The sequence below is a fragment of the Spermophilus citellus genome (assembly GCF_964194105.1).
Source record: "Spermophilus citellus genome assembly, chromosome: 6".
Classification (NCBI taxonomy): Eukaryota; Metazoa; Chordata; class Mammalia; order Rodentia; family Sciuridae; genus Spermophilus; species Spermophilus citellus.
In genome coordinates, this window is record NC_138187.1 from 32,610,248 (window position 1) to 32,635,378 (window position 25,131).

General features: G+C 46.4%; 2 protein-coding genes across 6 annotated transcripts; one reads left to right on the top strand and one right to left on the bottom strand.

Moving 5' to 3' along the window:
- Positions 1-34: 34 nt before the first annotated feature.
- On the top strand, positions 35-16,712 carry LOC308651019 (pentatricopeptide repeat-containing protein 1, mitochondrial-like). 3 transcript variants are annotated; one of them, XM_081297658.1, is made up of 9 exons: positions 35-176; positions 2,178-2,677; positions 4,453-4,593; positions 8,102-8,320; positions 8,949-9,050; positions 11,075-11,776; positions 12,822-12,938; positions 13,608-13,790; positions 16,296-16,712. In XM_081297658.1, the coding sequence occupies exons 2-9, from the start codon at positions 2,204-2,206 to the stop codon at positions 16,470-16,472; spliced, it is 2,115 nt and encodes a 704-aa protein (XP_081153784.1). In that variant the 5' UTR covers positions 35-176; positions 2,178-2,203; the 3' UTR covers positions 16,473-16,712. The 3 variants fall into 3 exon arrangements, with proteins under 3 accessions (XP_081153784.1, XP_081153785.1, XP_081153786.1); XM_081297659.1 differs by having other exon boundaries at positions 35-170; XM_081297660.1 differs by lacking the exon at positions 35-176 and adding an exon at positions 206-381.
- A 144-nt stretch (positions 16,713-16,856) lies between these two features.
- BUD31 (BUD31 homolog) lies at positions 16,857-25,076 on the bottom strand. 3 transcript variants are annotated; one of them, XM_081297673.1, is made up of 5 exons: positions 24,922-25,076; positions 23,236-23,358; positions 18,784-18,906; positions 18,408-18,574; positions 16,857-17,090 (listed from the first exon to the last, which is right to left on the bottom strand). In XM_081297673.1, the coding sequence occupies exons 2-5, from the start codon at positions 23,327-23,329 to the stop codon at positions 17,040-17,042; spliced, it is 435 nt and encodes a 144-aa protein (XP_081153799.1). In that variant the 5' UTR covers positions 23,330-23,358; positions 24,922-25,076; the 3' UTR covers positions 16,857-17,039. The 3 variants fall into 3 exon arrangements, with proteins under 3 accessions (XP_081153799.1, XP_081153800.1, XP_081153801.1); XM_081297674.1 differs by lacking the exon at positions 24,922-25,076 and adding an exon at positions 24,783-24,918; XM_081297675.1 differs by lacking the exon at positions 24,922-25,076 and adding an exon at positions 23,896-24,037.
- Positions 25,077-25,131: the final 55 nt, after the last annotated feature.

The window sequence follows — 25,131 nt, forward strand, 5'->3', positions numbered from 1 at the left end:
CGCCAGCCGAACGCCTGCTTCGGCCCGCGCGCGAGTTCGCAACGCGGAATGTGCTTGCGCCTGCGTGTGGCCGGGTTGAGGCACGCATCTCGGAGAGGGTGACCCTGAGGGCGCCGCAGGGAGTGGACTCGGGGACGTGGAGGCCCGGGCGGCGTTCACTTCGCTGGAAGGTTCGAGTGAGTTCCTGTTCGCTCCTCGCAGGAGTCCCCGGACCCGGCGGAGCCTGAGCCGGGCCGGGGCGTAGTGGGAGGAGACCGGGCTCTAAAGGCGGGTGGAGAGGGGTCAGGGTTGGCCCGAGGGTCCCGGAGCGCGTCTGGGGTCCAGCGGGTCCCTCCAAGGGGGAACGGCGCTGGGAGTCTCTAATTCAGGGTTTCAGACCTGGTAAGAAAATTCCTTTATTTTCTCTGTGAAAGTGGGCATTTCTGTCTCTGACCGAGCTGCGTTAGCAGCGCCTGGTATTTCAGTCGGAGATGAGTGTTCGAGCGGCGTCTGCGGCACCTCGATCTACCGTTTACACTTGTTTCCGCCTTGAAGTTATGATAGGATATCGCTATTTCATACTTCGAACGAGAAGCACATATACTAGCGCAGCCTGAATGTGTATATATTGCTATAGTACTGCTGCTGCAGGACCTCAGCAAATCTCTTCCTTACCTCGTCTTGGTCACTCATCTGTTCAACCTTCTATCACTTCGGAGGTCTTTCCATTGGCAATCATCCAATACAGCCATACCTTAAAATATTTTCCTGCTGTTAGCTGGTTATTCTGATTTTTTTTAAATTAAAGGATTTAAAGTATGCACCCTGAAATCTCTAGCTCAGTACTGTCCAAAAGAAATAAAATGCAAGGCCCAGCACACTAGCACAAGCCTGTAATCTCAGTACCTCCGGAAGCTGAGACAGGAGGAGCCTGAATTCAAAGCCAGCCTCAGCAATTTAGGGAGGCCTTAAGCAACTCAGCGAGACCCTCTCTATCTTTAAACAACATAAAAAAGGGCTGGAGATGTGATTCTGTGGTTAAGTGCGCGCGTGGGCGGGCACACACACACACACACATATATACATATATATCAAACACATAAGTAATTTTAAATTTTCAAATGGTCACATTAAATTAAAAGAAACTTTGAAATGAATGTTAATAATATATTTTACTTAGCCCAGCATAGCTGAAATATTTCAGGACTTTTAAAAGTTATTAATGTGTATTTTAGATTCTAGTTTTTTGTAAAAAAGACTTTGAAATCCAATGTGCATTTTACACTTAAAGCCATATCGCCTTTCAGACTGGTCACACTGCAAGTGCTCGGTAGCCACATGCCACAGTGGCTGTTGTCTTGGACAGCACAGCTCTTCCCTATTCGTCCATGAGTTTTCCATAAAAGAAACACTTGAGTTAGCTTCCCTTTGCAGCTTCCCTTTACAATATATATATATTGTAGAAGGACACAATACCTTTATTTATTTATCTTTATGCGGTGCTGCGGATTGAACCCAGTGCCTTACCTATGCTAGGTGAGTGTTCCACCACTTAGCCACAACCCCAGCCCAATAACTACAGGTTTTGAATACCTCTTAAATGCCAGGCATTGTACTAAAAGCATCTCATGTAATTTCATTTTACAGTTGAAGCAATCAAGGCACAGGAAGGTCAAGTAACAGGTTCTAGGACTCTAACTTGGCTCTGACTTTAGTGTCCATGTTCATAGATCGTGATTTGATAATACCAATAGCTTATTATCTAATAAGTGTTGACAATGCCAGCACTGTGCTACATGCTTCGTATAAGAGTTTGAACCCAGGGGCACTTAACCACTGAGCCACATCCCATTTTTGTGTTTTATTTAGAGGCAGGGTCTCACTGAGTTACTTAGGGCCTCTCTAAGTTGCTGAAGCTGGCTTTGAACTCACAGTCTTCTTGCCTCAGCCTCCCAAACTGATCTAATGCATCATGATCTCACTCACCTGTTGCTCCAGTGCTGTGTGGGTAACCTTGTTAATCTCAGTTTAGAGGTGACACTGATGTTGGAGCAGTGAGTGCCCAGGGGCATATGGATAGTTGCTTGACAGTGCTGGAATCTAACCTCAGGGCCCACTTTAACCACTTCTCTGTCCTCCTTCTGTCTTTGATGACTATGATTTTGAGTTGACTTCTTTTTTTCCCTGATGTATTCCAGGCCCTGGTGGGACAGAAAAGACAGAGATGGACCCCGTGAGACTTGTCCGCCTATTCTCTCGGGCCCGCCCCTTGGGGCTCTTGGGCCTCCAGCACTTTGACTTTCTCGGAGCCCAGTGGACAGGAGGCAGGGAGGGGCTTGTGTGGCTGAGGGCTGTGGGGCCAACTCAGCCAGCCTTAGCCGCCTTCAGCAGCTCCCCTTTGTCAGCTGCCTTTGAATCTGGGAGCCAGAAGAATATAAGCAGCCTCCACTCTGACCCAAGCCAGCCCAGCTCCACAGGCCCTCAAGAGGAAGAGGAGAGCTTTGGAACCCTCTCTAATAAATACTCCTCCCGGAAGATATTCCACAAATCAACACCCCAGTTATATGACCTACGACTCAGGGAACAGAATATTGAGGAAGATGAAGAAGGGGAACTGGAGCCAAAATCATGGCAGGGCCCAAGAAACACCCCATATTGGTACTTCCTTCAGTGTAAACGCCTAATCAGGGAAGAAAAGGTGAGGAACCTTGGGATTTGGCTTTCCTGCAGCTCAGTATATTGCGGGGGGCCACCCAGCCTTCCCCACAATACATGTTGAGATGCTCAGTTTTGGTCCATGGGCCCTTTTTCTTCCCTGGCATCATTTACCCTGCTGACCCATCAGTCTCATGGCATTGACGTTCCCCAGCTGCAGTTTTCGGTGTATATCTCCAGCTGTGTTCTTCCCATGGACTCTGATCAGTGTATCGGTTTTCCTCCTTGTCATCTCCCTGTGCTTATCCACACAGGCACCTGTACAGATTCAAGTCTGTTTTCCCACACTTCACCTCATTTCATGGCAATCCTGTCATTCCATTGCCAAGGCCAAACTTCCTTAGGTCATGCTTCATTCTTCTCTTTCTCTTACCAACTCTACCCCCAGCCTGCCGCTAGCCCTAAGTACTTCTCACAGCCCCACTCTTGAAAGGCCTTCTCTTTGCCCTTCTCGGCTATTAGAACACTTAACACTTGTTGCTCTGGTCACTTCCTGCCATGCTGTCAATCACTGCACAGAGCTGTCATGTTAAACAGAAGGCAGATTGGGTTAATCATCTCCCCCAAATTCCCAGTGTATTCAGTGGCATTTATGTTGGGGTGTAGTTTAGTGGTAGAGAATTTGCCTAACATGCTTGAGGCCCTGAGTCTAATCCCCAGCACCAAAAAAAAAAAAAAAAAAAAGAAAGAAAAAAGGTTATTTTTGTGGGGACTGATAATGATATTGCTTTGTGTTTAAAAGTCTCTTGGAGGTATGTGCTGAAGTTCTTATGGATAAACTGAGAGGATCACTGAGATTTGCTTTAAACATACTATTTGGAGGGGGCATGCAAGCTACAGGTGCTACAGGTGAAACAGGATTGGCTAGATATTTACAGTTGTAGTTATACTGTTCTCCTTGCTTTTGTGTACATTTGGATGGAAAGTTAAGAAATAAAGAGAAGCCAAAATCTCCACGTGGCTTTTTTTTTTTTTTTTTTTTTTTGGAGCCTGCAAGATCTGCCACCCTCATCCTCCACTCCTCCATTATCTCTCTACCCTCATCTCTTACTTTGTTTCATTCACCTCAGCACCCCAACTTCTCATTCATCTTCCAGGCCCACTCCTTTGCACTGACTGTTCCCTCAGAGAGCCTCCTGGCTCTCTCCCCTATCTTCTTCAGGTCTTTGTTTATGCGCCACCTGGCTCCTAAAGATGAATCCCCTGTACCTTTCTTCCAGTATTCCCTGCTTTAATTTTTGTTCATAAATACATATGTATTTCTTCATTACTGCACTTTGTGTCTGTCTTTCTAACTACAACATGACTTCATGAGGGAGGAACTGCTTCTTCACAGCCAGTGAATAGATTTTGCTAGGCTTATAATAGATAGGACTCAGTAATTATTTGAATTAACAGATGAAAGTAATTAAGGGGTGAAGTATTGAACTGAGGATTTAAAAATATATACATATGTGTGTGTATGTGTGTATGTATAATCTTTTTTGGTGTTGGAGGATCAAACCCAGGGCCTCACACATAACCAGGCAAATGCTCTACTATGAAGCCACATCCCTCCCTGTGAACCAAGGATTGAACCAGGGAGTAGAATAGGGAGTAGAGATGAGGCTAAAGCAACTGTGGTCTGTGGAGGTTTATAGTCACCCAGAGCTGCTACCCTGCACCATGTCAGGACGGTTCCTCCCTCCCTCTACTGAGGGTCTCTGAGGCCATCCTAAGCCCTTGTCTCATCCTCACCTTGTCTCCCTTTCCTGCCAGCTGGCTGAAGCCCTGGACCTGTTTGAGAGGCAGATGCTAAAGGAGGAGCGACTGCAACCACTCGAGTACAACTACACGGTGCTGATTGGGGGCTGCGGGCGGGCTGGCTACCTGAAGAAAGCCTTCGGGCTCTACAATGATGTAAGTGTGCCACATGGTAGTGGGGCGAGGCTCTAGAGAGTATGGGCTTTGGGACCATAAGGCTGGGTACAGGTCCTGAGTGTGCCACTTGCTGGCACTTTAATCTGGGTGGAGGACTTAAGCTCCGTGGTGGCAGAGTTATCATCTATAAAATGAAGGTGATCTTGGGTATTAATTGAGATGACACCTTCAGCACCCGCCTGGGCCACCATGGGCCCACATAGCTCCTTCCTTTTCTGCTACTGTTCCTGGTTCATGTTGTTTTTTATCCCCTGCATATGGCACCCACATGCACTGGCTTCCACATGAGAAAGTACTTTTATTCCTTCTGGAAGATCACTTTACTTTCCATTCATTTACCTCTTTGGTGTGTCATCATTGGGAAGCTATTTCCTTCATGAGTCAAGAAAGGCTTGCTGGGGAGGTCGGTAGACCTGTGGGAGACAGCCTGTCTACTGATGCCAGAAGGTTGGGGGTCCTTTACCCAGCAGGGGCTTCTGGGGATTTTAGTCTTCCTGTCACCCCAGGTCCAATGATCTATAGCTGGAAGCAAGGGGGAGTCATTGCACTTACAAATGGTAGAATAGCATGACAGCTTTTAAAAGACCTACATAGACTTAGGGATCCTGCTCAAAATAAAAAGGTCTGGTATGTAGCTCAGAGGTAAAAGTGCCCTTGTGTTCAATCTCCAGTACTGCAGAATAAATAAAGACCTAATAAATAGTCATGGCACAGGAAGACAGGAGGCTTCCCTGGCCAACTAGCTGGCAGAAAATAGTTCACATGCCAGCTAATGGGCAAGGAGAAAAGGGGGAAGTTGGTCATCATTCAGTAGCAATTCTCCTTTACATCTGCAGAATTCTTAAGTGATTGCCCTGCTTATCACCACCTCAGTGAAGCCGGGCTTCTCTATTTAGCCTTTGTCATTCTCTATTCTTTGTTGCCTGTTGTTCTTATTGATGTGTGTGTGGTACTGAGGATTGAACCCAAGGCCTCAAGTGCATGTGAAGCAAGCACTTACCAACTGAGTTATATCCCCAGCCCTCAAGTGCTTTTTATTTGGAAACAGGTTTTCACTAAGTTACCAGGCTAACCTTGAATTTGTGGTCTTCCTGCCTCAGCCTCCCAAGTTGTTGGGATTATAGATGTATTCTAATTAGTATTTTATGTTTACTTTTTTATGTATTTATGTAGTCCTGCGGATTAAACCAAGGGGCACTTTACCTTTGAGTTACATTCCCAGCCCTTTCTTATTTTTCATTTTGAGAAGGGTCTCACTAAGTTGCTCAGACTGGTCTCAAACTTGTAATCCTCCTGTCTCAGCCTTCCAGTCACTGGGATTACAGGCATTTTTTAAATAGACATTTTATTTTAGAATAATTTTAGCTTTATAAAAAAGTTGCAGAGGGCTGGGGATGTGGCTCAAGCGGTAGCACGCTTGCCAGGCATGTGTGTGGCCCGGGTTCGATCTTCAGCACCACATACAAACAAAGATGTTATGTCCACCGAAAACTAAAAAATAAATATTAAAAAATTCTCTCTCTCTCTCTCTCTCTCTCTCTCTCTCTCTCTCTCTTTCAAAAAAAAAATAAGTTGCAGAGACAGTATAGAAAGTTCCCACATACCTCTCACCCAATTTTTGCCATATTGACATCATATAGTACCATACTACATTCGTCAAAAGAAAACACCCAATATCAGTGCATGGCTGGGATCTAAACTCCAGACTTTATTTGGATTTCACCAGTTTTTCCATTTATTCTATTCCTGTGTGCATTCTAGGCTTTCAGACTGGCACTAGTTCCTGCAGTCTGTGACATTTTATGAGTCTTCCCTGTTTTTCACAACCATGACAGTTTTGGAGAGCACTGGTCAGGTCTGGTACAGACCCATCAGTGTGTTTGGCTGGTGCTTTCTCTTGAGATAGGAGTTGGGGTGTGGGAAAAGTCTATCACAGAGGTTAGTGCCCTTTCATGTCAGGGTGCACATGCATCAACACATCTTATTACTGATGACGTGAACCTTGGTCACTTGGTGAAAGTGGTGTTTGCTAGGTCTCTCCAGTGTTTTCTTATACTTTTTCCCTTTTCACCCTGTTTTCTGGGTATCCTTCACAGCATTTAGGACTGCATGTGAGTACTTGATCATCTGCCATTTATTTTTCTTTTTCTAATGAATGCTTAATGAGGATAGGCTCTGCTTGCTCTGATCACTACTGGTTCCCACTGAGGACATGAAGCAAGTCCTTTGTCCACACCTATCAAATACATGATAAACACAGAGTGTACATCTTCCTCCAAGAACAGATTATCATCTGCATTCCTCCCCCCCCCTTTTTTTTGAAAAAAGTACTTTTTTGGAAAAAGCAGCTTGCCACTGTGTTATATCCTCAGCCCTTCTTATTTTTTTAATTAAAAAAACTTTTTAGTTGTATATTGACACAATACCTTTATTTTATTTATTTTTAAGTGGTTGTGAGGATTGAACCCAGTGCCTCACGTGTGCTAGGCAAGTGCTCTACCACTGAGCCACAAATACAACTCCTTATTTTTTATTTTATTCACTAAGTTGCCCAGGCTGTCCTTGAACTTGCAGTTCTCTTGCATCAGACTCCGTTAGCTGAATTACAGGTGTTTATTATCACACACAGCCCACCTGCACTTTTCAGATAAGGAAATTGAGGCTCAGAGAAGAATGGACATGTCCATGGTTGCCCTGTAGGAGAGCATTGGAACTGGGATTTGAGCCCCAAATGACCTGACTCTAGCAGGGCTCTTTTCAGTGCCTCAGCAGCTGGTCACCTGCCCCATTGGTCAGATAACCTTCTCCAGGCAATAGTGAGTGCTTGGCTTTCCTAGTAGGCTCTGACTCCAGTGTCTTCCTCAGCCACCTGGAGGCTTTATAGGTCCCGAGTTAGCCTCATTCCCAGAGTGTGACATAGAGGTTGGGTAGTCTTAAGAGTGTGTATTGCTGTTGGCTGCTCAAATGGGTGGGGAGCCACCCAAGATCACTAACCTATACTCTCCTACCAGCCCCTGCATCTCTTTTAGGATGATGGTTTCATTCCCAGTTCTGCAAGGAAAACTCACTTGCCCATGACCCCTTAGTTAGTGAGCACTGTGCTTCTTTTCCCAGACAGATCCACCCTGTGGCCCTTTGCCAATCAGGGTGATCTGGTTGAGGTTAGGGATTGGAAGGCCCCTGCTGCAAACACCCCAGGCCCAGAGCAGTCTTGACAAGTGACCAGGTGCTCAGCGAAAATGATTTCTCATTGGAATTTCTGGGGTGAAGTCTTCAGCTTCTAGAGTCCCTCTGTAGAGTTGGGTTTAGATATGTAAATGTCCCTTGGTTCAGCCTTAGCCCTTTGAAATGTCCCTTGGCTCAGCCTTAGCCCTCAGGTCAGTGGATTATGGTAATAGAGACCTCTCTAGGGTCCTATGGGGTAACTGCTTTTCTCTGCGTCCTACTGATCCTGGTACTACCTCTTACATTTCTTTCACTTCAACAGATGAAAAAACGGGATTTAGAGCCCTCAGATGCCACATACACAGCCCTGTTCAATGTCTGTGCCGAGTCACCCTGGAAGGACTCTGCCCTTCAGAGTGCCCTGAAACTACGACAGCAGCTCCAGGCTAAAAATGTACAGTTCAACCTGAAGACATACCATGCTCTGCTGAAGATGGCTGCCAAGTGCTCAGACCTCAGGATGTGCCTTGATGTGTTCAAGGTGGGACAGCCCCCTCCCTGTTTCTCCCTTTTGGGCCCAGTTCCACCAGGGCAGGTTGGAGGCAGAGACAGTAGTAGGCTGTGGGGCAGGGTGGGGGGGCAGGAAGCCACCAGTGGTGGGGTGGGGAGCCCCTGTACTGACTGGAGGGCCAGAGTAGGGGCTTGAGGTACTGAGAGGTGGAAGGGACGTCTCAAGGAGGGGAGAGCCAAACCTGACACACCAAGGGGCCAGTGGGAACTAGACACACTGCAGCACAACATGGTGGTGGGGTTGTTCCAAAGATTCTAGAAGACCTGTCCTTTCACAGATGAGGAAACCAAGGCCAGAGAGCTGGGGGCCTTGCCCTCATGGTCACAGCTGGCTGATGATAGAGCTGGAACATTGAGGCCAGGGCTTCAAGGCCAGGGGCCAAACATGGCTGCTAGGGTGTGGTCTATGCAGAGGTGCTGCCCACACTCACTGGCAGGTGGATGTTTGGCTCAGGAGCTGGTTCCAAGCTGGCCCCAAGTGCCATATTTGTTCACTCAGCTCATTAAGACACATGAGCCTGGTTCTGGCCTAATGGGTCAGGCACCTGGGCCTGGATCCTGTTGCAGATTCTCAATGGAACCGCCTTATTCCCTCCCAGGAAATCATCTACAAGGGGCATGCTGTCACAGAAGAGACCTTTAGTTTCCTGCTCATGGGCTGCATCCAGGACAAGAAGATAGGCTTCCGACTCGCCCTGCAGGTCTGCCCCTTCCACCCTGCCTTCCTGCCCTCCTTCCCCTGTGCACCTGCACCAGGAGTGCAAAACAATGATCCTTTGTGCATTTCCTGAGTTTTTGCTACTCTACTGCCTTATGCCAAGCATTTTTATATTTGCCATATTTTGTCTTTCTCAGCAGCCATTGTGAGGCTCACGGCTCTCATTTTACAGGTGCTCAGGAGATGAGGTCCATGGAGACACCAGGGCTGGTCCTCAAGTGAGGGCACAGCCAGCCCATACCTCTCCCACTGTGCTGGATGGCCAGCCCAGGCCCCTTTAGCTCATGGTCCCTGACTGCCTGTAGCCCACTCCACATCCCCTCTCTCCACTCAGCATCTGCAGGTGTGACCCAGAAATGTGTACTTAATCCCAAAGTCAAACCTGCAGCTCTAATTCCACTTCAGCCCCCAGAGATAATTTTTCTCATCGTGTGGGAAGCTGGTGTCAGTGCTGGTGCACAGCTACTTCTGAAGTCACACTGTCCTAAAGTATGCTCCACAGACAAGCAGCAGCAGCCCCATCTAAACTTCCTGTGTCCAAATCTGCATTTCAGTAAACTCCCTGCACAGAGTCTGAGTGCCCTTACAAGGAACAGTCTGGGGTCAGATGCTCCCATCCCCGATGCAGAACCCTTAGAAGTAGTGGCTAGCTGGCCATCATGGATGTAGGTAGTTCCTCTCATTCCTTGAACTGATCTGTTCTTCTTAGAAGTAATCTATTGTAGCAGTGGCCTATTTGTGTTACACTCTGGTGAACTGCTTCTGCTAGACACTGTTAGCCCCATTTTTCAGGTGAGGGAACTGAGGCTCACAAAAGTTAGTACCTGCCTGAGGTGCTACAGCCACTAAAAGCTGGGCCTTTAACTGACATTTTATTTGACACTAGACCCTGAATCACAACTGCCATAGGATGGTGTATGTGTCCCTTAAATCTCCATCTGTCAGGCATTCCTTGTTGGGTATGTCTGCCAAGATCCTGGATCTCTTCAAGGCCCTGCTGTGGTGGGCAGTGGCCCTCTTGCAAGACTCACCCAGCTAGGGTCTAACCTGTTCCTCCACATCTGCACACACATCTCTGAGGAGGGCAGGGTGTCAGATGTATGTCCTAACCCCAGGTTGAGGGTAGATTCCTGCTAAGCCCACAAAGCAGAGGGGACCTCTGTGGTCTCTTAGAAATGTGTCAGAGCAACCCAGATATGAATAGAGCTGCATCTGTTGATCACACACTGAATGTACTAGATGTCATACAGTGGAGATGAAAATAATATGTCCTATGAGCAGATGGAGACTCAGTGTTTACAACTAATGAGGGTGCAAGACTTCAGCTACAGTTGGCCTGAACCCAGCCCTGCAATCTGCTGGCTCCGAATCTGACTCCATGTTGCCCTGTGCTGGACTCTCAAGAGAATTCTCTGTTAGCCTCAGCACCCTTAAGTCAGGAGTTGGGCATGTAGCAGGCACTCAGGAGTTGCTGCTGGATCCCATCCTTAGAAGTCAGGCTAGGCTCTTCCAGAACCTAGCCTCTCTGCCATCTCTCCCTTAGGTATGGGGCTCTAACGATGTGCAGAGGGATGAGACTGCGAGAACAATTTTGGGGTGAACTTGACGAAAGAGAAGAATTGCAGGCCCCTGTGAGGCCTCCCATGGAAGGAATTTCAGAATTCTGATGATTCTTATTTGTCAGAGCCTGGTGTCAGGTTAGACATTTTTCTTGAGATGTGGTCTTACTGTGTTGCCTAGTCTAATTCTGAACTTCTGGTCTCAGGTGATCTTCGTGCCTCAGGCTCCCATGAGCAGGGACTAAAGTTGCATTACACGTGCAAAGCTCTTTTTTAATTTGGTGGTGCTGGAGATGGAATCCAGGCCTTGTGCTTGCTAGACAAACACTGTACCAGTGAGCTACACTCCAACCTTCTTATGTCTTCTGATTTTGCTGTCTGCTTGCTGCCAGTGCCCACCTCTACTAGGAGGCGGGAACACTGAGCTCATGTTTGTCTCCTCCTACAGGTGTGGAGGCAGATGCTGAGCCTGGGACTCAAGCCAACCCAACATGGCTACAACTTGCTGTTAGGGGCAGCTCGGGACTGTGGCTTGGGGGACCCAGAAGTGGCCTCCAGGCTGCTCCTGAGACCCAGAGAGGAGACAGTCCTGCTCCAGCCCCCAGGCAGGCGGCAGGCAGGGAGGAGAGGCTCTTCTGTGATTGATGGTGTAATGACCAGAGTACATGTGGAGGCGCTGGAGAGGGAGCTGTTTCTGGAACCTTCTCAGGCAGTTGAGGGACTTCCAGAGCCTCGGGAGGCCCTAGTGCCCCGTAAGGCACAATCTGAGGTGGAAACCAAGGCAGAGCCTGACTACACAGCAGCTCTTACCCCAGTGGCTCTGAAGCCATCTCCCTTGGAGTTGGAGATCAACCTCCTGACCCTGGAAACTGTCTCCCCAGCTGTGGTCTCCTTTGGGACAGTGATCACCCCTGCTGACAGACTAGCTTTGATAGGGGGCCTGGAGGGCTTCCTGGGCCAGATGGAAAAGCACGGGCTCCAGCCCGACATTAAAACCCTTACACTGCTGGCTGAGGTGGTAAAGCCTGGGAGCCCTGCGGAGTCCTCACTGCTGACCATCCTAGACAGGCATCAGGTGGAGGCTGATGTGACATTCTTCAACACACTGATGAGGAAGAAGAGCAAGCTGGGAGACCTGGAAGGGGCAAAGGTGAGGATCTCCAGAGCAGGCTCTGGGCTGTCAGAGACTCTTTCTTTGTTCCTGACCCTTGGACTGTAGAATGTGGCTCATCTGTATCTGGAACCCTGTTCTAGGTCCAGCCCTGGGTGAGTCTGGAAATTGAGCCACTAGCCAGCCAGGTGCACCCCTGTTGTCCCCTGCCATCTTCATGGAGCTCACAGATTGGTGGGGAAGGGAGATGTCATCATCACCTTGATAAGGGGATATGATGGAAACAGGGCTGCAGTGCCACTCAGCCCAGCACTGGAGCCCGAGTGGCCTCACCCTACACACTGCAAGGCTGCACTCCCTCCGCTCTGGACACTTCTCAGAGTGTCACATCTATTTATTTCTCTACTGAGCAAATCAGGAGGCACGACTTGTATGTGCATGGCTTCACAGGTGGAGGTGTTGGGGCTTTTGACAGGGTTTTGGCCATTCATATAAAGAGATTTTGTGTTTTTTTTTTTGCCAGAAGTACTGCCCTGGGCATTTGTGAGAGTCAAAGGTGACAGATGTTGCCTCTGCCTTCATGCCCACAGAGGACAAGTTAAACATGACAGAGCCCTTCCCCAGTGGTCCATCCTGACTCAGGCAGGCTGAGGGGACACCCTCTTCTTCATACCAGGCCTGGCGCTCCCTCAGCCAGCACTTCCCACTGCAGGCAGTGTTGCCTCCTGCTCTGAATCTTGAGCCCGAGGCAGCTTGTCCTCAGACTGATTGGCTGGCTGAGAAGCTGGAGGTAGCAGGTGGGAGGCAGGATATGAAGGGCAATCATGGAGAAGGGACAGTAGGCTGGCAGTCAGGGTACACATGCTGAGGAGCTGGGTCCTGCAGGGAAAACTGGGCAGTATTTGGACCTAGAGTGCTGAGCTGGGGCCAAAGGCACTTTGCTGTCAGCAGAGGGAGCCATGAAGCCTCTGAGTAGAGCTATGCCCTTGGAGTCTTCAGCATCCAGCCAAGGGCTTCATGGGAAGGCCTCAGCAGGGTTGGTGGCTCATAATCACAGGTTACAATGACATGTCTGTCCTCACAGGCGCTGTTGCCAGTCCTGGCAAAAAGGGGAATTATCCCCAACCTACAGACGTTCTGCAACCTGGCCATTGGGTGTCGTAGGCCCAGGGATGGTTTACAGCTGCTTGCAGACATGAAGGTGAGGGGACTTAGGCCCAAGTAGGGTGCCTGTGGTTCTGGGGAACACTTGGGTGCTCAGGAAGAAAATCTGTGGGGGAATTGGGAGTCCCAGGGAATTGTGGGCCCCAGGCCTCTGCACTGGGGCACGGCAAGTAGGATAGCTCCTTTCTGCTGCTGAATGGCCATTGGCCTCCTTTTTAGAGCAAGTTGATCTTGGTGAGCCACTGTGAGAATTGGTACAGAAAGCAGAGGGTATTCCTGTCTGGAAGATGGAGAGGTGGGGGACAGGTCTGGGACCTGACACTGCAGAGGGACCTTGCTAAATGGATTTCACCTGATCACAGCAGAGCGCCACTTCCTGGGGTGTTTGTATTCACTGTTGTGTCACCCAGCCAATGCTGGCTGCTTTTCTAGGCTTACCACCACATTCTGATGACCACACTTGTCTGTCACCAGAAAACTCATCCACGAGTGAGAAAGTGGTTGCCTCCTGCTTCCTCCTCTGCCTGTCAGTTATCTCAGTTCTTCAGGGAGAACACATGCCTTCCTTTTGGAGGGGGAGGACAGCCTATTGTTGCTATGAGATTCCACATTGCATTTCTAGTAGCTGCCACAAGATAGCCAGAGCAGACTGTTCTGTCCTAACAAATATCATCTTTCTAATTGTGTGATATCCGTGGTGTTCTAGAAATCCCAGATGACCCCCAACACCCACATCTACAGCACTCTCATCAATGCAGCCCTCAAGAAGCTGGACTACACCTATCTCATTGACATCCTGAAGGACATGAAGCATAACAGGGTCCCGGTGAATGAAGTGGTCATCCGCCAACTGGAGTTTGCAGCTGAGTACCCACCCACCTTTGACAGGGTATGTGCACCAAGCTCTGAAATGCTCATTGTCTCCTTAATCATTGCTGTTCCTGCTTCTGACCTTTTGGGACTGGCATTTCCTTGCTTAAAATGTCAGCAGCTTCTCTTTAAGAGAAATCCTAAAGCCTTTAGGCCATACCTAGTGAGTCCTTGTTTGTGTGGCTCTCTCAAGCCAGTCTTCCCATTATTGATGGTGAGTCCCATTCTCCTCTTTCCTACCTCAGTATATTTGTGACTCCTCTAGGTCCTTCTCCCATAGGTCTGCTTAAATAGCCCTTTCTCAGAGGTGCCCTGCTGCTGTCTTCCCCATCTCTCAACATACAGCTCTGTTCCCTTATTTATAATGTTGGGGCTGGTAATTAAACCCAGGGGTGCCCTACCACTGAGCTACATCCCAAGTCTTATTTATTTGGTGTCAGGAATTGAACTCATGGGTACTTGACTACTAAGCCACATTCCCAGCCCTATTTTGTATTTTATTTAGAGACAGAGTCTCACTGAGTTGTTTAGTGCCTTACTTTTGCTGAGGCTGGCTTTGAACCTTCAATCCTCCTGCCTCTGCCTCCTGAGCCTTTGGGATTACAGGTGTGCGTCACCACCCCCAGCTTCCCAGTTTCTCTTATTTTTGAGACAGTGTCTCACTAAGTTCCTGAGACTGGCCTTGAATTTGTAATCCTCCTGCCTCAGCCTCTAAAGTTGCTGGGATTATGTGTGTGTGTCACTGTACCCAGCACAGCCCTTGGTTTTTATGCCATGGTGTCTGTTCTTTGTGATTTTTGCCTTTCCTAAATCCTAGGCTTCTAGAGGTGGAGATGGTCTGCCTTGTCTACCTGGGTTCCAAGTGCCTGCATATTGCTTGGTGCTTAGTAGACTTCTGTCTAGTGGGTGAACAGCAGCAGGTAGTGATGGGATTTGTTTGATAATGGACATCTCTCTTGCTGCTGCTCTCAGGATATCAGACTCTGGTGTTTGGATTTATGCAGACCCTGTGGAGAAAGAGCATCCAGGGCAGTCGTGGCCTGGAGAGAGATAGTAAATGGGCAAGGGCATGCTGAGCCATGTGACCAGGGGCTCAGGGACACTTCAGTAATGGCACTTGTGCTGTTTTGAAAGCTGGGTAGGAATGCTCAGGACAGGGCAGGGTATATACCAGGCAGAGGGTGTACCTAGGCATCTTGACTCTTCCCCATGGATTCCTGAGTTGATATATTCTGATACTAGTTTTTTATTGTTGTTGTTGGTTGGTTGTTTTGTGGTGCTGGGGATCAAACCCCAGGCCTTGTGCATGGGAGGTGAGTGCTCTACCAGCTGAGCTACACCCCAGCCCAGTTCTGGATACTATTCTTTCAGTTGCATGTTGCAAATAATTTCTGGTTAGTGGATCATCTCTGCCACTAGGAATCTTCAACAATCACAAGACACCCTGAGGCCTAAAGTTTCCTATATTCAAATCATAGACTCCGAATTATGAAAATATAAAATTGTTTATATTTGTTTGTGACTGTCAGGTTTTGCTTTTTGTATTCTCTCTGGCTATATTAGGTGTATTCAAGTTTAGAATTGCTACAATCTTTTTTTTTTTTTTTTAAAGAGAGAGAGAGAATTTTTAATATTTATTTTTAGTTTTCAGTGGACACAACATCTTTGTTTGTATGCGGTGCTGAGGATCGAACCCGGGCGGCACGCATGCCAGGCGAGCGCTCTACCGCTTGAGCCACATCCCCAGCCCTGCTACAATCTTTTTAATCAAACCTTATATCATATGTGGTAATGCTCTGTATGTCTGATTATTCTTTTCTTTTGCCTATTTTGTCCTCCATCCCCTACGTTCTTACAGTACCTGGTGTATCTTGTTTCTCCTTTTCTTATCAGCCCTCTGTGGAGATGGCTGCAGTAGTCCCAAGGTGATAGGTCAGAAGGGAGTCGGAGGCTCTGTTCTGGAAAAGGTAGAATTGGTGGGACCCAGCAATTCATGTGGGGGCTCTGTGACATCTATGGATCGAGGAACAGTACAGTACACATTCAGGAAGAAAAATAACTGTTGGACAGATAGTGGTCTGGCCTGCCACATATAATTACTTTGAATTAATTTATGTATGTATGCATGTATATATGGTCGGTCCCGGGGATTGAACCCAGGAGCACTTTACTAACGAGTTACATCCCCAGCCCCTTTTCATTTTTAGACTTTTTCTGGCTAAGTTGCTAAGGGCCTTGCTAAATTATTGAGGCTGGCTTTGAATTTAAGATCCTTTTGCCTCAGCCTCTGAGTTACTGAGATTACAGGTGTCTGCCACCATATCTGGCTGGAATTTCTTCCTTAATGGTGGCAATGCTCATGTTATATTCTTCTCTGTCCCCTGTAGTCTCCTGGAAGCAAGAACAGTAGGGATAGCTTCCCCAAGGACTGAGCCAGCTGCTGGGTTATGAGAATAGCTGTAGACGATATACCGTGATTCAGATTACCAGGACTCCCCTGAATTCCATGCTTTTCCAATTACAGTACAAAGGGAAGAACACTTACTTGGAGAAGATCGATGGCTTCCGAGCTTATTATAAGCAGTGGCTGAAAGTGATGCCAGCAGAGGAAACCCCCCACCCCTGGCAGGAGTTCCGGACCAAGCCCAAAAGAGACACTATCAGGGATGCTGGTGTGGATGAAGTCCTTGGGGGCAGGTAACAGAATGCACAGCTAGAACAAAGTGCCTGGACCTTGGTGCCTGATGCGAGTCCCAGGAGTCCTTTCCATGATAAAGACAAGCAAACATGCTGGTGTCACCTTCCTTGAGTTGGAAATGCAGCATTTTAAGGGTACAGATATGAGGACAAACACTGGGCCCAGGGTGCCCAAGAGCACCTGCCACAGCAGGTCCAAGAGCAATCTTTGCACATCATCTCAGATCAATTTCACCTGAGAGACTGTCAGCCCATCATTGCTGTGTGACTTGTGGTCATACAGTACGTATGAGATGGAGCCAGGACTAAGCACAGAGGTTCCCTGGGGCCTGGCATTTTCCTACCAGGTTCCAGTTTGTTACTCTCAAAGAATGGACATAAGGCCCAAGAGGTTTCAACGTTTTATTTTTACAAACCACATCTGGTGAACACCAAAGCCTTCACCTATAGAGGTGCTCCAACTCACGCCTGAGGCACTGCTGAGAAGAGCTGCTCCCAAGAAGCTGTGGCAGGATATGCAGAAGCCTGCAAGGTCCGAAGTCCAGGGTGGAGAAGGGCCAGGCCTATGGCCTCAGCCAGAGCAGCCCCGACAGCCACAGTGTGTACACTCGATGATGCGGCCCTGCAACAGAGCACAGCTAAGCTACTGCACCTGGTCACACACCCATATACCCCGACCCTCCAGCTAAGAAGGGTGCCAACAGTGTATTTCCTTCAGAACACATCTCAGAAACCTTTGCTGGATTAGTTCTGTTCCTTCAGAACAGAGGCACTTCAGTTCCCTCATGAAAATGGGAAATGCTACTCTTCACACTGAAGTTATATTTGTGTGCATTTAATACATAAATTCAACATACACAGTTGTCAAAAAGGAAAAAAATCTGTGTGGATGAGTCTCATTACTCTCCCAGTGAGCTGAGGCAGGTGCCACTGCTCAGAGGGCTCATGCCAGGGGTCTCAAGGCTCCTCTCTGCTAGGACACTGGGGCAGAAAGGTATACACTTGAGTTTCTGTGGCTTACAAGAGAGTCTTATCCCAAATGCCCAGTGGCTGGCTGGGGTCTGCCCAGCAGACTAAAGGCCCTAGAGCAGTGGTTTATGTTAATTTTATTTTTCCAGTTCTTTTTTTGAGGAACAGAGTTTAGTCTAAGCAAACAAAATCCTCTGCTGAAACTCAGCCAAGTTGAAGGTAGCGTTTGCAGGGTTGACGCAGTACCTCTGTCACAACACTCCTGTGGAATCCTGGGGCTCTCAGAAGACAGACTTCTGCTGCTCTGCCACCCCTGCCCTCATCATGCTCACAACATAGCCTTCCCTCCAGAGCCAGCCCTTCCTACTGCTGAGTATGCCCATGCATGAGCTTCCACATGGTGCAGGCAGAGCTAGCCACTGCGTTACAGCCCTCAGCACTGAGCCAAAGCTCTAGGAGCTCACTACAGCATAAAGGATACCATGGAATAAGGCACCTGTGGGAAGCTAGGAGGAAAAAAGGACAAGCTGGGCCATCTGGCCTGACCTCTAGCTGAGCCAATAACTTGGCCAAGGGGCTACAAGGGGCTACAGGACACGACTACTTAATTGGTAAGTAAGTGCCAATATCTAATGCCTGCTGAAGGGAAAGGGACAGGAACTCCTACTGACCAGCCATCCTTTCCTAATACTGTTTCTTACTACCTCAGAGGTAGGTATTGCACCACCACTTCCTAAATAAGGAAAGGGATTGTTACTTGCCCAAAAGTGGAGTTGAGACTGGCCCCAGACTTAACAAGATTTCTAAGCCCCATCCCTGAACAGGGAACTCATTCCTGGGAGGGATGGCCAGCAGGATTCCAGTGACAAAACTGCATTCCAGCCAAACCAAATGCTGTAAGCCCCCCTGGAGTCAATTAGAGCAGAGTTTTGAAGTGAAAACAATGTCAAATTCAATCATCAGGCATTACCACTTCCAGCTTGCTTTTAGGAACCCGGCAAATGCAGTTAGTTCCAAAATTGGTGTCCCGAGTCTGAATGCACCGCAGACAGCACAAGTTCTCATATCCCTGCTTTTTCCACTTTGCAATCAAGTTTTTGTCTGCATAACCTTCTTTAATACAATATTCATAGAGTTCTGTCAAAAGATTGGGAAAGGATATCAGACCATGGTGTAACAAACCTGCCTCCACCCTTGATTAAAAAGAAAAATTTGCCCATTTTTAGTGATTAAAAAAACAAAACAAACAAACAAAAAAACTCATGGTGCTTGCTGAGGCTACAAGCATGAGAATCATTACTTAATTCTGAAAGTTCAAAGGGTCAAGAGAGAGTTTAGCCAATTACCTCTGCTTATGGCTTTCCGCTTATAAAAGAGATCAAAGATATAGCGGGTTTTCTGGTGGTGGATCCTGAAGATGGGCCACAGAGATTCCACTTTTCTCTTTCCCTCATGAGGTTCTGTTTCAGCTGGGAAGAAAAAAAGTATGTTTGTTTTGAGGAGCAGAATTAGTCTACACAGGATGTTTTGTTTTCCAATAACTACATATAATAAATGAATACTACTTTATACCCCCTAAAATGGCTATAATCAAAATGAAGGACATTAACAAGTATTAGGGACAATGTGGAGAAATCAGGCTCCATACCCTGCTGGTGGCAATAGTGTAGCCACTGTGGAAAACAATCTGACAATTTCTCAAGAAGTTAAATATATATGGGCATTGTAGTGCGTATCTGTAATCCTAGCAGCTCAGGAAGCTGAAACAAGAGGATCACAAATTTGAGGCCAGCCAAGCAACTGATGAAGACCCTGCCTCAAATAAAAGATTAAATAAAGGGCTGTGGAGGCTGTGGCTTAGTGGCAGAGTGCTTGCCTAGCATGTGTGAGGCACTGGGTTCGAGCCTTAGCACCACATACAAAAATTAGCAAATGAAATAAAGGTATGTTGTCCATCTACAACTACAAAAAAAGGTGGTGTGTGTGTGTGCGCGCGCGCACACGCACGTATTGGGAATGTAGCTTAGTGGTAAAGCACCCCTGGGTTAAATCCCTCAAAAATACAAAAGAAGTCAAACCTAAAGAGTTACCATATGACCCAGAAACTCTTAGATACACACCAAAGATTACTGAAAATATACATGTATGTGCAGACTTATACGAGAATATTTGTAGAAGCCAAAAAAAGTACTAACAACCCAAATGTCCATCGACTCAAGAATGGATAAACACTTGGGTGTGATGGTACACACCTGTAATCCCAGCAGCTTGGGAGACTGAGGCAGGAGGATCTCGGGTTCAAACCCAGCCTTAGCAACTTAGTGAGACTCTGTCTCTACATAAAATACAAAAAAGGGCTGGGGAGGCAGCTCAGTGGTTAAGCGCCCCAGGGTTCAATCCCTGGTGTGTGTGTGTGTGTGTGTGTGTGTGTGTGTGTGTGTGTGTGGTGGCAATGAATAAACAAAGTGTAGTCTATTCATACAAAGGTAGAACTGAGGGTGGTGATGGCTGCACAGGTCTCTGAACATACACTTTAAAAGGGTCAATTTATAGTATGTGATTGTATTAATAAAGTAATTTAAAAAGAAAAGTTGAACATATTTTTGAAAAAATTTAGTCTTTTAAACTAGATAAATTAGAAAATGTAGATTTAGAAAAAAAAATCATTCAACAATAACCTCTGTTAACACCCTGGTTAGTCTGTCTCTCTGGATCTCTTTCTTTTTTTTTTTTTTTTTTTAAAGAGAGAGTGAGAGGGGGGGAGAGAGAGAGAGGGAGGGAGGGAGGGAGAGAGAGAATTTTTTTTTTAATATTTATTTTTTAGTTCTCGGCGGACACAACATCTTTGTTGGTATGTGGTGCTGAGGATCGAACCCGGGTCGCACGCACGCCAGGCGAGCGCGCTACCGCTTGAGCCACATCCCCAGCCCCTGGATCTCTTTCTATAGCATCATAAATTCTCAAAGTAATCCTGGGCCTACAGATGTTCATTCAGATCTAATCATCCTTGAGGTACCTCCAGTTTCATTTCCCAGCCAAAATCCTTTACTGCTTAGAAGAGCCAAAACAAATGATCAGCCTGAAGGTTTTCAGCACAGAAGGTGTGAAGGAGACATCTCCTCCAATGCACATAAATCAGAGGGAACTCACACATGCTGCAAGGCAGTTTTCTGTCTTTGCAATTACCAGTCGATCTTTGTCTATTACCTCCTCTCAGTTTTTAGGGCAAAGGAAAGGCAAGAAGCAATTAAGAAAACTATACCTCCATTTTCCAACCAACTTGTAAGCCATTCTATTACTCAGTTTTTATAATTCAGTTCAACAAATAATTCTGTGACTGAAGCAAAAAAAGACAGGTATGAAGGACTCAGAGAGCCTATGTGGTTGCTATGGGGAGGCCTTTCTCTAGGTACTCAAGGAATGGCAGTGGGGAAGACAAAGTGCCCTACCTTGTACATCTGGATAATCTTGGTTCTCAACAACATTTTGGATTTGAACCATCTAGACCTGAAATCCTAATTTGCTCATCCTGAAGCTAATCCTTTCTCTGGCAGAGTCATGGAGCCATCCTTGACTTTCAATTTGGAGGTCTGGAAGTGCTAAGCCTGCATTCTCATATGGTGAAAGCAACTCTAGGCTGTAGCTTTTGCCTTTCTCCAGTCTGCTTTGTCCCCAGAGAAGTGTTTGTTCCCAACACTAAAGCCAGATATATATATATATATATATATATATATATATATATATATATATATATATATATATATCCATCCCTCCCACACACACACTTGGATTTTTGTTACAGTGGAAATAAGAATAATATGAACTAGGTCTGAAGCCTATGTGTTTATCAACAATGAGAGGGCCAAGAAATGCTGAAAGACTGTAACAAATAGAAATGAGAGAGCCAGCTAGGTGGTGCATGCCTGTAATCCCAGCAGCTATGGAGGCTGAAGCAGAATGATCACAAGTTCAAAGCCAGCCTCAGCAACTTAGTGAGACCCTGTCTTTTTTTTTTTTTTTTTTGAGAATTTTAATATTTATTTTTTAGTTCTCGGCGGACACAACATCTTTGTTTGTATGTGGTGCTGAGGATCGAACCCGGGCCGCACGCATGCCAGGCGAGCGCGCTACCGCTTGAGCCACATCCCCAGCCCCAAGAGACCCTGTCTTAAAATAAAAAGAGCTGGGAATATGACTCAGCGGTTAAGCACCCTTGAGTTTAAATAAATAAATTCCAGAAGAAGGACTACTTTGTTTTGGAGATTAAAAAAAAAAAGTAGGGGCTGTGGCTCAGTGGTAGGGCACTCACTTAGCACATGTGAGACACTATGTTCAATCCTCAGCACCACATAAAATAAATAAAAAGGTATTGTGTCCAAATACAACTAAAAAAAGAAAAAAATTTAAAAAAAATCCACGTCTAAATACAAGGTAAACTGACCCTCTCAAAGTCAACCCTTGTCTTGGGTTCAATCCCTGTACCACCAAAAAAAAAGAAAGGAAAAAAAAAATCACTCCCTAAAAGAGGAGTAGTTTTTTTTTTTTTTTTTTGGTTTTTGTTTTTTAAATTCCAGCTCACTCCCATTTCCCTTATCTTTACTTGACATAGAGCTGTTCAGAGAAGAAATCTCTCAGTCCATAATGACCTTGACTACAGCAAGTTCTGGGGACTTAATAGAAGTTACCTAGCACCATTAGTTGTGAAAACAGGAAGCAAAGTATTTTAACATTGGTTTAGTAATGATTGCTGGAGGTATGACCTCATAATAACAGTGGTTTGATTTGTTTCAAACAAGCATTTTAAAAGGTTCTTTTAGGGGTTGGGGACAGTGGTAGAGCACTTCTGTAGTATGTACAAAATCCTAGATGTCATCTCAGCACCACAAAAACAGTTGCTTTAAATGGTAATCCAGACTTGTGGCTTCAGATAAAAACTTCAAAGACAGCATATTACATGGGTTCACAAAGTGCAAGATCACACAGAGGGAAGAACAATGGTGCAGTCTAGGAAACTCCTAGATGACGGAAAGACTGATGAAGAAAATAGTGTCAAAAACCCAGGTCACATTAAACAGAGACATGAGATGGGAGGGAAAGGGAGAGAAAAGGGAAATTGCATGGAAATGAAGGGAGACCCTCATTGCTATACAAAATTACATATAAGAGGTTGTGAGGGGAATGGGAAAATAAACAAGGAGAGAAATGAATTACAGTAGATGGGGTAGAGAGAGAAGATGGGAGGGGAGGGGAGGGGGGATAGTAGGGGATAGGAAAGGTAGCAGAATACAACAATTACTAATAGGGCATTATGTAAAATTGTGGATGTGTAACCGACGTGATTCTGCAATCTGCATTTGGGGTAAAATTGGGAGTTCATAACCCACTTCAATCTAATGTATGAAATATGATATGTCAAGAACTTTGTAATGTTGTGAACAACCAATAAAAAAAAATTAAATTAAAAAAAAAAAAAGACCCAGGTCACAAGAAAGTGAGTAAAGATGTTTCCTAAAGAGTAGCATTTTCAAGTAACTATACTTTATATGATTTTAAATACACAACCAAAATAGTAAATAGGTAGATTATTTGACCTATATTCCCTCAAGCTTTGTATTCACATTGGTTAAAACAACTTTTTCGAGGACAATTTCATCAATGTTATTTCCAGCACTTTCAGCATTCTGAGTTAATACACAAAGCATGTCAATGTTATGTTGTTATACTGAATTTGTGCTTGGCCCCAGAGGTACCTAAGCCCACAACCTTCTGTCAGCCCACCACAGAAGTACCCAACTCACCTTCTCTCATCTTTTGATCTAATTCATCCAGTGTTGGCTCAATCAACTCCCAGCCATCTGGGGGAGCTTTCCTGCTTCTTTTGACTTTAGGCATTTTCCTCCCACAAGATAATGTACAAAGATCTGGAGGGGGAAAATTAAATACATTGGTTTCTGAGTCTCAGATTACCTAAGGCCTTTGCCAGCCACTGTTTTGGTACACATTCACTTCCTTGAAGTGGCCCAGGGTAGTAACTATTGGGGGGGGGGGGGGTGGCAGTGGCAGCGGCTCAACATCCAGACTGCCTGGGTTCAAATCTTGGTTCTTTTACTTATTCATTGTGATTTTTAGAAAGCTACTTAACCTCCCTAAATCTTGGTTTCTTTATCTGTAAAATGGAGTCATTGTGAATTATTATAATTCATGTTATAACGTAACATGCCTGGTATGTAATGTGCTTAACTAACATTAACTAACATCAACTACATCCTGGGCTTGTACTGGTTATTGGGAATACAGAATAAGCAATTAAAACACAGCCCCTGCCTCTTAGAAGGTGACCTTATCGTAGAGACAAAGACAAGTGAAAAGGCAATTACAATACAGTGTGAAGGCTACAACTGAGGGAGGAAAACGGATGAGTGTTTAAAAGGGAAAAGATGGCTATAAAGCCACAGTACCTTAGGATCTCTTTCCCAGGAGTGTAATAGAAAGCTCTTTGGTCTCTGCAGTTACAGGCTTAGATTCTTATTTAGAGCTACCAATTATTTTGTGACTTTGGAGAGATCACTTTCCCTCTTTGGTCTTTAGTCTTATCTGTAAAATTAGGGAGTAGATTAGCTGATTGCCAAAGTCACGTTCAGATCCAAGGAACGTGTTCTATAAAGTCAGGTAAAGTCCGTACAATAGGCAAGTCCAAATCTAAAGAGCAAAGCATGTTTTTCAGACTACATAGCATTTCCTAGCTGGCAAGGAGAGCTCAGGTTATCTCTTACCTTTAAGCATAGGAGACTCATCTCTCCCAAACTCACTGAGTCCGTCTCACTTTGTGATCCCTTTATAAGGTCTCACCCCTACTCCTGAGCGCCTCTTTTCATAATCTCTCCATAAACTTACAGACGAGGAATCAAACTAAGAGGTAGTCTCAGAGTTGCACAACTGGAAATTGTCAAAGTCTGACTCTGATTAGGGGCTCCTGATTCCTAAATCGGTGGTCCTGCACAGAAGTTAGAGATGGATGGAATCTGATCCCTGCCCCACGGCGCAGAGTCGGTAGCAAGAGCATCACTTTTCTCTGGTCCAGAGAAATTCGAGGGCCCTGGCCCAATCTGGGATTCAAAGGAGGGCTCTAGGGGGGTAAGCAGACCAAGAGAAAAGAGATGGTGGGCGGTATACAAAGGCTGGAAAAGAGGCGAGGGGGAGTGAAGACATTACAGCCAGAAAGTAGGGAAGGCTCACAAAGAGGACGGGATCTTAACGGCATAGAAAAACAAGCAGTACTCAGAAAACAGCTCCGACAGAGAAAACGGCGTGAAAAGCCAAGCGGCAAAGAAGACCTCATATCTACCATGACCTCGGCAGATCGAAAAAGGCGCCGACTCCGGCCTCTCGGTCCAGACGCTCAGATTGCCCTCCCGGCCAGCTCAGCTGTCGTCCCAGGCTGTAGTTGCCAAAGTACAATACTTCAGAACAGAAAAAACACTCACCGGAAACCAAGGCACCTAGGGCCGCCGCTTCTCTATTGACGGCTTCCGCCCCTCGGGGGGTCTTTTCAGGGTGAGGCCCCCGTGGAGCCCCGCCCCACCTCGCGCGGAGATTACGTCACGGTAGGTGTCCGAAGCGCTGCCTGTATAGAATTCCGGCGCCGCTGTCGCCCCTTGCCTTCACTTCCCGGAAGGTGGCCCGCACAGCTACGC